Source organism: Canis lupus, chromosome 22 (genome assembly GCF_003254725.2).
Source record: "Canis lupus dingo isolate Sandy chromosome 22, ASM325472v2, whole genome shotgun sequence".
Taxonomy (NCBI): Eukaryota; Metazoa; Chordata; class Mammalia; order Carnivora; family Canidae; genus Canis; species Canis lupus.
This window is the reverse complement of record NC_064264.1, coordinates 2,433,524-2,449,007: the sequence shown is the minus strand read 5'-3', so window position 1 is coordinate 2,449,007 and position 15,484 is coordinate 2,433,524. Positions and strand designations below refer to the sequence as shown.

At 36.1% G+C, this 15,484-nt stretch overlaps 1 protein-coding gene across 5 annotated transcripts in view; it reads left to right on the top strand.

Moving 5' to 3' along the window:
• The window catches only part of FNDC3A (fibronectin type III domain containing 3A), a 175,523-nt gene extending 160,577 nt beyond the window's left edge, over nucleotides 1–14,946 (top strand). For all 5 annotated transcript variants that reach the window (XM_035704449.2, XM_025478344.3, XM_049099193.1 and 2 more), the window contains 6 exons: nucleotides 68–217; nucleotides 320–603; nucleotides 703–915; nucleotides 3,564–3,730; nucleotides 5,351–5,478; nucleotides 12,397–14,946. In XM_035704449.2, the coding sequence (XP_035560342.1) occupies nucleotides 68–217; nucleotides 320–603; nucleotides 703–915; nucleotides 3,564–3,730; nucleotides 5,351–5,478; nucleotides 12,397–12,711 (1,257 nt within the window). In that variant the 3' untranslated portion in view covers nucleotides 12,712–14,946. The remainder of the gene's footprint in view (nucleotides 1–67; nucleotides 218–319; nucleotides 604–702; nucleotides 916–3,563; nucleotides 3,731–5,350; nucleotides 5,479–12,396) is intronic.
• The last annotated feature ends 538 nt before the right edge of the window (nucleotides 14,947–15,484 follow it).

Below are 15,484 nucleotides of genomic sequence, written 5' to 3'. Positions count from 1 at the left end.
TTTTGCCTAAAAACCATTTAATCAATATCAAGACCTTAAGACGTTTTCTTTTTCTTAAATTTTAAAGGTCCCTTTGAGTAATGGAACTGATGTCACTGAATATCGATTGGAGTGGGGAGGTGTCGAAGGAAGTATGCAGATGTGTTACTGTGGGCCTGGTCTCAGTTATGAATTAAAAGGACTTTCACCAGCAACTACCTATTATTGCAGAGTCCAGGTAAAGGTGGTCAGGGCCTTGTTACTCTAGCCAGAGCTTTGTGTTCTGTGAGCATTTTGATGGTCATGTTTTTGTTAACTTATAGGTTCTGTTAATTTGTAGGCTCTGAGTATTGTGGGTGCAGGCCCTTTCAGTGAAGTAGTAGCCTGTGTGACTCCACCATCAGTTCCTGCTATTGTGACTTGTCTTCAAGAAATAAGTGATGATGATATAGAAAATCCCTATTATTCACCTTCTACATGCCTTGCAATAAGCTGGGAAAAGCCTTGTGACCATGGTTCAGAAATCCTTGCCTACAGCATAGACTTTGGAGATAAACAGCCCTTGACAGTGGGAAAGGTTACAAGCTATATTATAGACAATTTGCAACCAGATACAACATACAGGTACACTCTACACACTATGTTAATTTTTGCCTAGGCCAGAGAGAAACTTTAAATAGAGTGATCATAACTGATTTTGTTTTTTCTTAATGTGGCACTTAGAATACGAATTCAAGCCTTGAATAGCCTTGGAGCTGGTCCTTTCAGCCACATGATAAAATTAAAAACTAAGCCCCTCCCTCCTGATCCACCTCGTCTGGAATGTGTTGCCTTCAGCCACCAGAACCTTAAGCTGAAATGGGGAGAAGGAACCCCAAAAACACTGTCAACAGATTCTATTCAGTACCACCTTCAGATGGAGGATAAGAATGGAAGGTAGGTGGGATCCCTGGGTGGCTCAGTGGTTCAGCGCCTGCCTTCGGCCCAGGGCGTGCGTGATCCTGGAGACCCAGGATCGAGTCCCACATCAGGCTCCCTGCATGGAGCCTGCTTCTCCCTCTGCCTGTGTCTGTGCCTCTCTCTCTCTCTCTCTCTCTCTCTCTCATAAATAAAAATCTTTAAAAAAAAAAAAAAAAGAATGGAAGGTAGGTGTTTTTAATTGCTACTTTATAGTTTCTAAGGTCTTAAGTATATAAATCTAAACAGTAGAAGTTAATAAGACTTCAAAACTAGGTTAGAATTCTAATAAGTAATTTTAAATGTGCTATTTTCAAAAGACCAGAAGATATAGTGATGATTTCCTGTTTATAACTTGTGAGTAGGATGCCAAGAGAAAAATTAAGCGGGCTATTCTTTGACTCTCTTCTCTAACCCATTTACTCTCTTCATGCTAGTAAAAGAAACAATCTTTGCTACCAAAAAAGTTCTTAAGCCCGTATTTCCAGCAGAGGTGGTTTTGACAGTAAATAATTGATTGGCTTAAGACCCCTATGTCTGACTTTCTTTCCTCCACACCCCTGTCACAGAACCTGCATGCTAAGTAAATACAGTTTAGTTCCTCACTGTCAGACTTGGTTAGTCTCTGATTATTAGCTAGTCTCCTGCTAGGTTCTCATCTTTGCTGGCGTCCTTTACATTTTCTTGACATCCATGCCATATAGTATCCCACCAAATCATTTTTAATCATAAATCAAAAGATTTGTAGTATAAATTATTCAAATGGAAATCTGAGGCTGTTTATTGGCATTATAGCCCATGTAAACAATACCATATACCCTTTACAGGAGTTATTCTAATATTTTTAAGAATTTAAATTTTACTTTTCTACTATTCACTCAGCTTATAAGAAACAATCTGTATAATCTCATGGATTCAGAGTGCTAGTAGCAGCTTTTCCAAAGGTCTTCCCACTTTGCTTTTTGTGTTGTGTTTGCATCTTAGCCAAATATTCAATAATGGAATATTCATGATACTTTTTTACATAAGTACTCTCAGAAATGCTTACACATTTAAAATAACATACAGAATTAAACATACTGTATCACTAGTAAGAGCATTATACAGAGCAAACAGTATTAATCATTTTCTGAAATCTGTGCCTCTATAAATGTTAGCCTTTGTTCTTGGCAGAATTTTGTGTACACTTTGTAAGGCCTTACCTCTAGAAGGAGATTCTTTACCTTGCTACAGATTTTTGGTATAGCCATTTATCTTTAATATGTGTTGTTATCATTGGGTGAACTAATTCTGTAAGTTATTTTCATGCCCTTTGTAGCATTTACATTTAGGATAATGCAAGAAGGTTTACTGGAAACAGGTCTATTAGCAGTTGACTGAAATGTAATAGAATAAAAATTCCATTAAATATAAATAATATTGGGATCCCTGGGTGGCGCAGCGGTTTGGCACCTGCCTTTGGCCCAGGGCGCGATCCTGGAGACCCGGGATCGAATTCCACGTCGGGCTCCCGGTGCATGGAGCCTGCTTCTCCCTCTGCCTGTGTCTCTGCCTCTCTCTCTCTCTGTGTGACTATCATAAATTAAAAATATATATATATATATATATATGTATATATATAATATTAATAAGCTAGAGAATTGTAAGGTATGAGTATGGCTTATGGCTGTGGAAAATAAAAACTTTTATGATATTGTTAAATTTACTATCTAAATTTAATAAATCAATTTAGTAATACTTAGGTTTTACTCTTTCCCTTTGATTTTTCACAACTGTTTACATTTGCTTTGGGATAGTGTCTGAATGCTATTTCAGCTGTTTCCTGACCAAGATTTTGTCATTGTCGGCTTTTTTGATAGTGGTTTAAACTCTTTTTTTCCCCTGTTCTTTAAAAAAAGGGGTGGGGATTAAAAAGGCAAGGCTTATCTAATTACTGCTTCTTGGAAATTTTGTTACTTCGGGTCTTTAACTGGTTTTTCATTTTTAACCTGACTACAGTTTTCAGACTATTTAGAACTATGTGGGCATTCATTCCATTATTGATTCCCCAATTTCCAAAAATTTTAAAGCAGCCAATCAAAAATATTGGGGAACATTGAACTTATGGATGACATACATGATGATAATCTTTTCATCAAACAGTTCAGATGTGGCAAATTATATATTCTTTCATACTGCTGGGTAAATCTCTAGAAAACATAACCAAAACAACTAAAATTATGCCTGGACATTGAGGATTCTCTTTTTTATATAACAAGTTATATGCCAAAGAGTCTAATGAAAATTGTAGTATTCTGAGTATCTTTAAAAATGTATGAACATTAAAAGATAGCAGTCAGAAACAAAGCTATACCATAAGCCTGAAAAGTTACTGTGATGGGCACAAAATTTAGCAGTAATTTTTTAGGAAACCATGTCAGATTAGAAAATTTACCAATCCTGTGATTTTCATCATCTGATGAAAGATATAACAGATTTATTTGGAGTGACAAGGTGTTCCTGGCATTAAGTTCTAAGAGTAACTTCTACTTCTAAATAATGTCCCAACTGTACTACTTTAATAGTTTTTAAACACTTTTCGGAAGGTAGTCAAGGTTTATTTTTAATAAGAGTTATTTCCATTTTAGGTTTATATCCTTATACAGAGGTCCATGTCATACATACAAAGTACAAAGACTTAATGAGTCAACATCCTATAAATTCTGTATTCAAGCTTGTAATGAAGCAGGGGAAGGTCCTCTCTCCCAAGAATATATTTTTACTACTCCAAAATCTGTCCCAGCTGCCTTGAAAGGTAAGTTATACATCCTCAGGTTACTTTCTTTAATAATAAATTAATTTTAAATGCATCTTCATACATAGCCTTATGTGCTGTTATTACAATTTATCATCCAGTATGTGTCTGACATTTAAATTACAAAAAAATTATATAGACAAGCCCACCTACTAAGAGTTTGACTCAGTAATAAAAGCTATTTTAGGCAGCCCGGGTGCCTCAGCGGTTTAGCGCTGCCTTTAGCCCAGGGCGTGATCCTAAAGACCCGGGATCGAGTCCCACGTTGGGCTCCCTGCATGGAGCCTGCTTCTCCCTCTGCTTGTGTCTCTGCCTCTCTCTCTGTGTCTCTCATGAATAAATAAACAAAATAAAAAATTAAAAAAAATTTAAAAAAAAAAAAACAAAATAGGGATCCCTGGGTGGCGCAGCGGTTTGGCGCCTGCCTTTGGCCCAGGGCGTGATCCTGGAGACCCGGGATTGAATCCCACGTCGGGCTCCCGGTGCATGGAGCCTGCTTCTCCTCTGCCTGTGTCTCTGCCTCTCTCTCTCTCTGTGACTATCATAAATAAACAAAAATTTAAAATCAATCAATCAATAAATAAATAAAATATTTTTAAAAAGCTATAAAGTTATTTTACCTAGCACATTGATACTGCAAGTACTGGGTTTTGTTCGTAATCTTTTTAATAATCTAACATAAAAATACTACACTGAATAGACATGTTGGATTTCTAATAGGATCATTTGCTGTTTCTCCTATTGTTACTTAAAGAAAAAATTACAAACTCAAATTGTTTTGACTTGTTCTTTCATTCATTTGGATTTCAGGGAGAAGGCCAGGTTGTTTGTTAAAAAGAAAATAAATGTATCCTTAGTTAACTTGAATTTTTTAATCAGATTTGCACATACATTCACAGATTTGTATATACAAATATCTTTAAAATTTAAATTGTCCCTTTAGATGGGTTATTTTTCAATGACCCTGGCAAGGATTGCACTTTGTGTATTTAGCCAAAATAACTAACATTCCTTACACTGAGGACAAATCACAGAGACTTCTAGTACAGTGTCCTGGATCGTGTCATTTGTTAAGCAGATCCACAGTTAGCCGGACTGTTCTTGAGTGTCTTTCTAATAATGTTGATGGAGTTTTACTGAGTCCTTTTTCTATTCTGTCATCCAGTTTAGTGTTCTTAGCCTTATGACTGTTGCTCATGTTTAATCTTTTGTTACCCCACCATTGAGTGAAGAAGCAGTTTTATATCAAGCAACAAGAAGTATTTTTCAATTTAGGAGATTTTTTTAAATTACAAAATCTCATATTCTAGTTATGTTCTTAGAAACACCATTAACATTGTTTTAGAACTGACATAATCCCTCTGTTGGCTTTTTAACTCAACAAAAACAGTGCTTACCTTGATAGATGTTTTAATCAATCTGGCCATTGTAACACCTATAGATTATATGGCCTGGAGATAAGAGTAAACCATTAATTAACTATGTCTCTGCAAATTTCAAAAATTCAGATATATAACTGAGTTTTAAAGGTTTGTTGATTTTGATTAAAACAAGTGTCTGTGTGATGTGCCAAGTTAAAAATCAAGTAGAGCAGATTTTATTTGTATTTGTTCTCTACAGCCCCCAAAATAGAGAAAATAAATGATCACACTTGTGAAATTACATGGGAATGTTTACAGCCAATGAAAGGTGATCCAGTTATTTACAGTCTTCAAGTTATGTTGGGAAAAGATTCAGAATTTAAACAGGTATGTGCAAAGATGTAATTCTGTGGATATTCATTTTTTTCTCATTTTTATGTACTTACAGTGCAAGATTTGTCTCTTTATCTTTCCAATTCAAAAAACATTTATTTAGTACATACTGTGTTCCGAAGATTAGTAACTACACAATATCTCTGTATATTTAACAGATGATTCATTCATTTGACAAGAATTTATTAAACTAGATGCCAGGCACTCAGGATATATAACACTGAACAAAAAGTTCTTACCTCTGTGGCACTTATATTCAGCAGAAAAGGAGATACTAAAAGCATAGGGAAGTACAGTGAATAATAAAACTGGGTAAAAGGAATAGGCAGTTTTGGGAGGAGAGACAGCTAGTGCTATTTCATATGGGGCAGTCAGGTGACAATCAAACAGAGACCCAAAGGAGGTGAATATGGGGAGAACAGTCGTCCAAAGAGTGGAAGCAATAGGTACAAAGGCCTTTGAGATAGGAGCATGCTTGTTAAATTTAATGAACAAGAAGGCCAGTATGGAGTTGGTTGTAAGAGCAATGGGGAAAATAATAGGTGATGTCAAGTAGTCAATGATAAAGAGGATCTTTGTGTGATCTTTGTGTGATATGAAGATCATGTAGGGGTATTACAGGCCACATTGTGACTTTTACTCCATGTATAATGAGAAGCTGGTAGAGGATTTTGACCAGAGTAGTCACAGGATCAGACACAAGGTCATTTTGGCTAGAATGGGACACGGGCAGAAGCAGAGAACATTAAGGAGGCTTTCAAAATAACAGTAATAATCATAATTATAATTCAGTGTTATAACTATGATAACAACCATTATGGAAGCCTACCTAGCAGAAGTATCACCTACCAGGGGACGCCTGGATGGCTCAGCAGTTGAGCATCTGCCTTCAGCTCAGGGCATGATCCCAGGGTCCCAGGATCGAGTCCCACATCGGGCTTCCTGCTTGGAGCCTTCTTCTCCCTCTGCCTGTCTCTCTGCCTCTCTCTCTCTCTCTCTGTGTGTGTCTCATGAATAAATAAATAAAATCTTTAAGAAAAAAAAAAGTACCACCTACCTACCAGGCTGAAAAATTTCAGAGATGGCTTCCTGGTACAGGGTGATTGGCAGTGAGATGAAGTCGGGAGCTTACCAGTATCTTTTATAAAGAAGTAGTTTTTATGCAAATCAGAGGCTAATTTCTGTAAGCATTTCATCTGGTTCTCCGTTTTTTCTTCTTGATTTTGAGTGCTTTTAAGCTGGATTGTTTTGAGGAGCTCATATTTTCTTTTCCCACTAGAAAATCATTCGTATTTTATTTCCATCACATGCTTTATAGTTATTAATAATCGAATATTTTTCAATATAGATATAATTTTTTCTTTCAAGTTTTGTTAAGTATGGAAGCGTCATTACAAAGGGCCCCAAAGTCAGGTTAAATTTGGCATTGACTGTTTTTCTTTATTAGGCCATCTGCAAATTGACATGATAATCAGATTTGAAAATAATTTACAGATAAGCAGGTTTCCTTCCAAGGAGGAAGCAAAATTACTATTAAAAATGTAATTGCATTACGTGTTTAAAGGAAATAGGGACCCCAGATTTGAGTAGTGTATGAATTTTAATAAACATACCACTACATGAAATAGCGCTGCTAATTCTAATTTAACTTAAAAGCAGATAATCCTGTCATCACTTTCACTTACTTTAGATTGTAAGCACGCCATAAAACCTAAAATACTTAAAACATCATCATATACTTGCTCATCCAAATCTCTTAAATATTTATAAAATTTTACAATTTATTGACAGGTTATACTCCCAAAAGTTTGAAGGTTGTGTTTTTAAGAGTTCAGTTCCATTCATGGAATGTAATATTTTACTTAAAATTTGATACTCAACACACATGTGCTAAATACTATGTATAAAGAATTGTGAGGGGCTACAATATTAATAGGTTATTGTTCTGATTTCAAGAAAGTTGTTTAGAAATTAACAAACAAGCAGAAATTTTATAATCATGGCATTTTATATAGCCAAGCAAAAAGTCATAATAAAGATAAAACCTACTTTATAAAAAGGAATGATTTATTCCAGCTGGATTTTGTAATGTTTTCTAAAAGAAGTGCCATTTAGTGAGGGGACAGGGTGCATGATGGTGCTGTGAGCTAAGAAGGAGCTGTGAACTCTCAAGTGTGACTTGAGTAAGACTCAAAAATGGAATGTGTAGTTAAGGAAGCCAGGTCCAATGGCTTTTGGTCCTATGGGTCTTTATTCCATAGCAGTAGGAAGGGCTGATGTTTTTAAGAAGGGATTATTTTAAATAAGTTGGTGGTTTAGTTTCTAAACTAGCTTATCTGTTTACCTAAAAACCTTTAACTTATAATGTTTTGGGGATTGTGGATCTGGAAGCAAATTCACCTGGCAGCAATACCTGGGCTAAACTTAGAGGGACAAAGAAGGGAAAAAAGAAACAAATTGATTTCTTTGTACTCTTCCCTTTCTTTGCCCCTCTTTGATCAGCTTTGAGAAAACTCTTTGTTGCCTTCTTGCTGTGCAGTGCCCCATTCTGTAGCACTTTATCTAAAATGGCCCCCATTCTCTAAAATCACACTCTGACTTGCCTCCCATCTGACACACATCATAACTCCCATAAACAAAGAACAGCTGACCTTATTGTCATTAAGAGAAAGACTATTGGGGGATCCCTGGGTGGCTCAGCGGTTTAGCACCTGCCTTCGGCCCAGGGCGTGATCCTGAAGTACTGGGATCGAGTCCCGCATCGGGCTCCCCACAAGGAGCCTGCTTCTCCCTCTGCCTGTGTCTCTGCCTCTCTCTCTCTCTGTCTCTCATGAATCAATAAATAAAATCTTTAAAAAAGAGAGAAAGACTATTTGCATGGGAAAATTCATACCAAAGGTGCAAGTGTCTACTGGTTCTCTAATCCCCTAGAGAGTGTATATATTTTTTAAAGCAACTGCTTTTTTACCAAAATGGCATTTCAAGTTGTATAACAAGGTAAAGTTTAAAAATACTGGGAGACAGTAGAGCCATCTTCAAAGCAGATCAACCTCACCTCGGAGTCTGTACCTAAGGCACTTCTGTGTCACAGCTTATTATGTTGCAAGTTCCATGAAAACCAACTCAGACTGGCACAATTAAGTGTAAATCCTCTTAAGAAGAAGCCTAAAGGTAAGCAGGCCTCAGAATTGCTTGATACAGAAACTCAGTGAAGTTGTCAGGGGCATGGCTTTTCTCAGCAGTCTTTAGTGACTGCCCTAAGCCATGTGGAATTTATTCTCCCTCATTCACATTCAGGAAAGAGAAAGTGCTTAGACTGCAAAGCTTTCCCTTAACCAGTGACTGTTCAGGATTTAAGCCAACCAGAGCAGAGGCCTCCTCTGGAGTTAATAATGAGGCAAGCTTCTCCATGTACAAGGATTGGGTAAGGGAGCATTTGATACCCCATCAGAAGTCGGTATTGTTGGCAGTGTCAGAGAATGGGTACGAGGATAGTGGCTTGTTGGATTCTATACAACTTTTAAACTTCTGAACTTAGATTCCCAAAATGATGCCCCTCTGAGTGGCCTGCAGACCTAATGAACCTGAATGTCTAAGAACAGGACCCATGATTGTTTTATGTTTTTTAAAGTTCTAAGTGGTGCTTATGCACAACAAACTTAACTGCTCTAAAAGCTCCCAGGTTCACTTAAACTTCGAGGGGAAGAATGGTATGGACAAGAGCCATGTGGGTATTCCATTGTTTTCAGGGATTTTTACTGTTTTCTTCATGTGTTGATCACTATTGAAAATAAGTATTTGCAATCATAAATTCATAAGTTACAGAAGGATGATATATGGCCATATGTGCCATATTATATTGGCACATATTGCCTTATTATATGTCATAATGAATAATTACTTTAAAATGTAATCAAATGCATAATAAACCTTAAAGAAAGGTACAAACAAGTCTGCACTTAGCCTAAAAGTAATGTATTGTTAAAATCATTCTTATACTAACTACTATAAATGATATATACTGTGCACATTACTCAGTGTAAGTCAGATTGTGGATTTGTAACATACAGAGAGTAGAATTTGTTCCTTTGTAATGACAACTTCAAAAGTGGTTATCTTTGGGGATCCCTGGGTGGCTCAGCGGTTTCACGTCTGCCTTTGGCCCAGGGCGCGATCCTGGGGTCCCGGGATCGAGTCCCACGTCCGGCTCCCGGCATGGGCCTGCTTGTTCCTCCTCCTGTGTCTCTGCCTCTCTCTATATATATATCTATCATGAATAAATAAATCTTTTTTAAAAAAAAAGTGGTTATCTTTAATAGCAAGCATGTTTACTTACCCTTAAAAGATAACAAGAGACTAATTTTCATTTTTGCTTGAGTTCTTGGTAAATCCAGCCAATCTATGTTTCTAAAATGTGAATATGGAGACATATAAACAAGTAAGATACTGGTTTCATTTTTATTTGTTATTAACAAATAACATTTGTTATTTTCTTCATGCTGTGACCTATTCACAAAGCTAAAATAAGGACAAATATCAATTTATGAAAATCTAAACTTAAAAAGTTTCCCTATAAAATTTTGTTGCAAACAAAAAATTCTGTTGCAGTTGATGTACAGTTTCAAAGTTCTTAGCCAGCTAAACATGCAGACTTCACAAGCTTAAGTTTAGTCTGCATTTCTCCATTGAGAGTAAATATAAAGAGCTGTTTTATTTTTTTGTTTTGTTTTAATTATATGTAACTCCAAGTATCTGTGAACAATAGCTACAGGCCAAAAAATTACGAATTTTTCAGAGTTTTACTTTGCTCTTTTCTGTTTACTAAGATCAAAACAGTTGTATCTTGTCAGTATGAAATGGAGGGGTGGAAATGGCGTGATTAAGTTAACTTTAGCAAGTTTATCTGTTTTCTTCCGTCCTCGTATCTATAGTTACCTACAAGAAGTCTCCCTGTTTAGATATCCTTCCAGCATCTGGAACACAAAACTGAAAACTTGACTTCATTATTTTCCCTCCCAGTCTCTTCTTTCCAAACTCTTTACTTCATCAGTGTCATAAGTTCTAACATGGTTTTGGTCTCCAAGCTTTGAACTGTTGAAGCAATTTTTTTTTTTTTGCCTGCCTGCCCGCCTACTTACTCAAAAATCATTTCTAAAAATGATCCATAAAAACTATACTGAGGTATCATATCCTTGTGCTTTCATACACAGCAGGAGCCCCTACCCTGCCCAGCTTTCTCAGTCCCTCATTCAGCTTTATGATCAAGATTCCTTAAAACTGTTGTAAATATCACACACCTAAAGTGGCCCCTGTGGAATTAGACCTAAATATCCAACTAGTGTTATGAACATACTCCTCCTGTCTCTCAGATCTCTTCACCTATCACCCTCATACCATTTGTTGAGTTTTTTCCCTAACCATATTACCATGCTCATTTGGAGACAAATGGAAAGTAAAGAAAATTTTAAAGACAAATGTCATCTATTATAGCCACATGACAAATAACGTATCTTTTTATCTTTACTATTTTGAGTTTGTTGTATGTATGTGTAGTCTGACACTGCTTTCTAATACACTCTTCTAATTTACTGACGTTGCTGCTTTTACCATGATCCAGACATGAACATTAATTACTACATTCCCACTCCCCGTATTACTTATGTGCATCCTCAGAACTAATGCATGTTTATGGTTTTCTTTGTTTCATGCTAAGTCTTACTTCCTTCAGTAAAAGCTCCTTTATATATTCTCAGCATCCACTGACACACATTTTGACATAAACACAGTCAATAACTCACTAATTTAGTGGCCTTAAGTACCGATTATATGCTAGATTCTGAAGACACAAAAATGAGACAAAGCTCTTAATTTTGCTCCTTCACGAACAAACCAGTATGTAAAAATCTTAGATTGACAACCCAGATACAATTGAAGTAGCTAAAATTGCCTAAAAGAGGGCTAGGTCAGGTTTGGGTTGATCTGACTTACAGCCCACCAACTAGCTCAAGAACTTAGTTGGGCAGGCAGTATGAGTCTTGATTTTCTCATTCATAGAATGAGGGAAGGGACTGATTAATGGAAATTCTAGCTTCCACACACTGAACACTTGTTATGTGCTGGGCACTGTGTGCAGTCCTTTAACAAGTACTAGTTTCTTTCATTCTCATAGTTACCATACAACATAACTATTACGCTCACTTTACTAAGGTGATTGGTCTAAGAGCACATGGAGTGTGGCCTGGCAGACTGTGCTCGGACGCAGGGGTGACCAGTCCCAGGACATATCCTCTTAATCATTACTAGCATGCTCTTGAAAATCCATGGAATTCCATTCTTGTTATTTCCTTTCTAAGGGATGGGCAGAGGAATTGGGTTTTAAGATCCAATTCTGTGATTCTAAGTGATTTCTTTAAAGTTCATAAAATAAGTTGCCATAGACACCTGTAGAAAGCTCCCTTATTCACTCATTAATTGTTTCGGCAGATGTTTGAAATTGTACAGAAACCAGTTTTGTAAAGATATAATGAGGAAGAATGATTAGATGTGGTTTCCCTTCTCATGAAAGTTTCACAAAAGTTTGACTTCTTATACTTGAGAAAATCAAGGAAATACCTGTGGGCTGGTTTTCCTTGTTCTCTAGCTACTTTGGGGGCAAATCTTCTCTCCTTAACTGGTCTATAAGTTCTGCGAGGATAGGATGGCACATCCTCACTTTTACAGTTTCTCCTGCCCTTATACAGCAGATTAGCTCTTTAATAGAAAGGTAGGTATTTTTTAAATGTCATTTAAAAGATAAAAGCAGTAGCACTCCCTAGCTTCCATCTCAAAAATAATTCTAAAACTAGCCTGTTGTAAAATAGATTTTCCGCCTGACCTTCATACATAATTCTTCTTCCATTCTCTTATTAACAGATTTACAAAGGCCCTGATTCTTCATTCCGGTATTCAAGCCTTCAGCTGAACTGTGAATATCGTTTCCGTGTGTGTGCCATTCGCCAGTGCCAAGACCCCGTGGGGCATCAGGACCTAGTAGGTCCCTACAGCACAACAGTGCTCTTCATCTCTCAGAGGACTGACCCACCAGCCAGCACCAACAGAGACACTGTGGAAAGCACAAGGACCCGGCGGGCACTGAGTGATGAGCAGTGTGCCGCTGTCATCCTCGTGCTGTTTGCTTTCTTTTCCATTTTGATTGCCTTTATCATTCAGTACTTTGTAATCAAGTGAAAATATAACTTTATTTTTAATACTGTATTACATTTTATTTTGTCATGTACTAAAATTATTTCTGTATTGCTTTTACAAAAACAGTGGCATTTAGCACTGGCATTGAGACTATAATACATCATTTTTGCCATTTTCAATGCTTATATCATTAGGTAGAGGCTGGCACCTTATTAGAATGCAAGCCACAGAAATAGCAATTTTGGGGTTTTTTGTTTGGGACTTTTTTCTTTCCTTTTTTCTTTTGTTTTTTTTTTTCTTTTTTCTTTTGTTTTTTTAATGCCTTCTTGTAAAACAGACTTTTCTAAGAGGCAACAATATATAATTGATATTTTGACCAGTCAGCATGAGTGTAACAGTGACAACCTGATCTGTTTGTTCTAAAGATATATTACCTAGTGAAAAATTCAGAATGATTAAAATTTACACTAACATGCTATAAAAAAAAAAAGTCAAAGTCTGATGCTGTGAAAGCAATCTAGTGCTATATTTCTACCTCCTCATTTGTCTTAATTATTTGGTAAGTGGGATTATGATGAATAACTGGAGGGGCTTAGCAGATAAAAACTGGATGAAAGAATATGCATGAAAAAAGAAACTTCTTGTTTGATAAATGTGGAGTTCTTCATTACAAGTATATATTCATGAATTCACAGATAAAGAAAGCACAGACAGTTTACTTGGCCTAAAAATATTTTAATGTTTACTCAGAAAGCACCTCTTCAGGTCTTGAGAACATGTTAAACTACAGAGGGCTTGTAGATACTTTTTAAAAGTAATCCTACTCAACTCTGAATTTCAAACCTATTTAATTTGGTTTTTGTGAGCCTCTGAACTATATGTATGTATGTATGGACATGCATATATATATATATATGGCATATATATAAACTATACATATGAAGTGTAGAAATATATATATATATATATATATACACACACACCCACATACTCCATCTATCTGGAATAGGCTAATTTTGAAGAACTCCCATAAGTTTTGCTGCTTCTCCCATAACTACTGCCATCACCATCAGAATTCATAATCAAACCTAATCTTTTTGTTTGGGGCACCAAATCCGAAGACAAAATTAATTTGCACCAGTAAACTTCAAGCTGCTTTCTTTCTTGAAAAACTAATGTTTAATGTAATGTCTGTCTGGATACTGTTCCAAATTGTTGATTGCATGTGGTTAATGTTGCATTAGAGCACTTTGCAATTGCATAATTCATTAATGTTTTGTGAGCTTGCATTTGTGAGTTATTGGATGATCAGACTGAACTTTGTCAAGTATCACATTGTACATCTTGCATAGATGTCGATGACTGCCAGTAATAATACAGTTTGTAATGAAACTATCTTAAAATTCTTGTTTTATCACATCTGTTATCTGTAAAACACTTGTAACTAGCCTTTTTAATTTATTATTTGAATTTTAGGGTAGTGAATCACTAATTTTTAGTTGCTGAGGTTATTAGCATTTTAGTGATTACTAAGCACTTCTGTCAGTCTTTGAAAAAAGGACATATGTTTTGTGCTTTGAAGATCTCTGAAGAATTTCTCTTATATTAGAATGGGCATGTATTGTAATTGTTTTATGTCAAATGATATGTGCTGTAGAAAAAACATTAACCTTTGTTCAAAAAAGAAACGGATAAACTTGGCCTTTCCAAGTATAAGAATGACCTGTCACTATAATATACTATATGTTTACATTTTATTTAAACTTAATCTCTTATGTATAGGCTAACTTTCCCCCCAAACAACAGTGATTGCGATTATTTTCTAGAAACTTCGTAAAAAGTGCCACATTTGGCAGTACAAATGAGTTTGAGTGTAATAGCCCAGAGATTTCTATATAGTTGAATGTCTAAAATGGTAAAATATGCCACTGTGGCTGTTACAGTGGCTTATGTTTTTCATAGTAATTCAAATGAACTCCTATTTTTGATAGTAAATGTCATTTAATAGTGTACTTGCCATTTGAGCCTCCCTGCAAAATCAGTGCAGAGGAGAAAACAATTTTTAATGTAATCTTGATTTTACCTCATATACTGTACATTCCAAAAACTCTAAACTTTTTAAAGATTATAGATACACTACCAAACATATCACCTTGAAATTGTATAAGGTTGAACTTCATACAAATGAATAAATATAATCTCATAAAAATACATAACTATGTAGCAAAAGTATCTTTAAAATCCATGGAAAATAAAAGTTGTATCATTCTTTTTTGAGATATGTTTATTGTATTCCTATATACTCATTATTTGCTGCCTCTTTAGAGAATGAAGTGTTAAGGTCTCCCTCCTCGCAGTGGGCTTACAACAGTTGTTTTTGTTTTAGTAATACTCAGATCTTCAGTGTAAGAGGACCCATATTCAAGGAGGTAACGTCCAGTACATTAAAGAATGGATTAGAAGTTTTATCCTAGTGACTTGATTTTGCGCAGTTCTCTAGATATCTTGCTCCCTTTACATGTATAAAGGATAAGGATGGCTCTGAGCTAAAGTCCTCATTGGAAGGGAAATCTCTGACCTCCATACCTTTCCTGCATTCTTCACCTATTTCCTAGTATCTTCTTTCTCCCACCATCAGGGGCCTTGCACCTTCCTGTTACTGGTGCTATCTGCCCCTGGGTCTGCCGTCCACCTGGAAATTCAACATGTCCATCTGCAGTGCCGTGCCAGAAAGTTCAGTCCATGCCTGAAAATTCTTACACACACCAGAAAATTCAATGTTCCCTCTCACCCTGTTAAAATTTCCATCCACAGA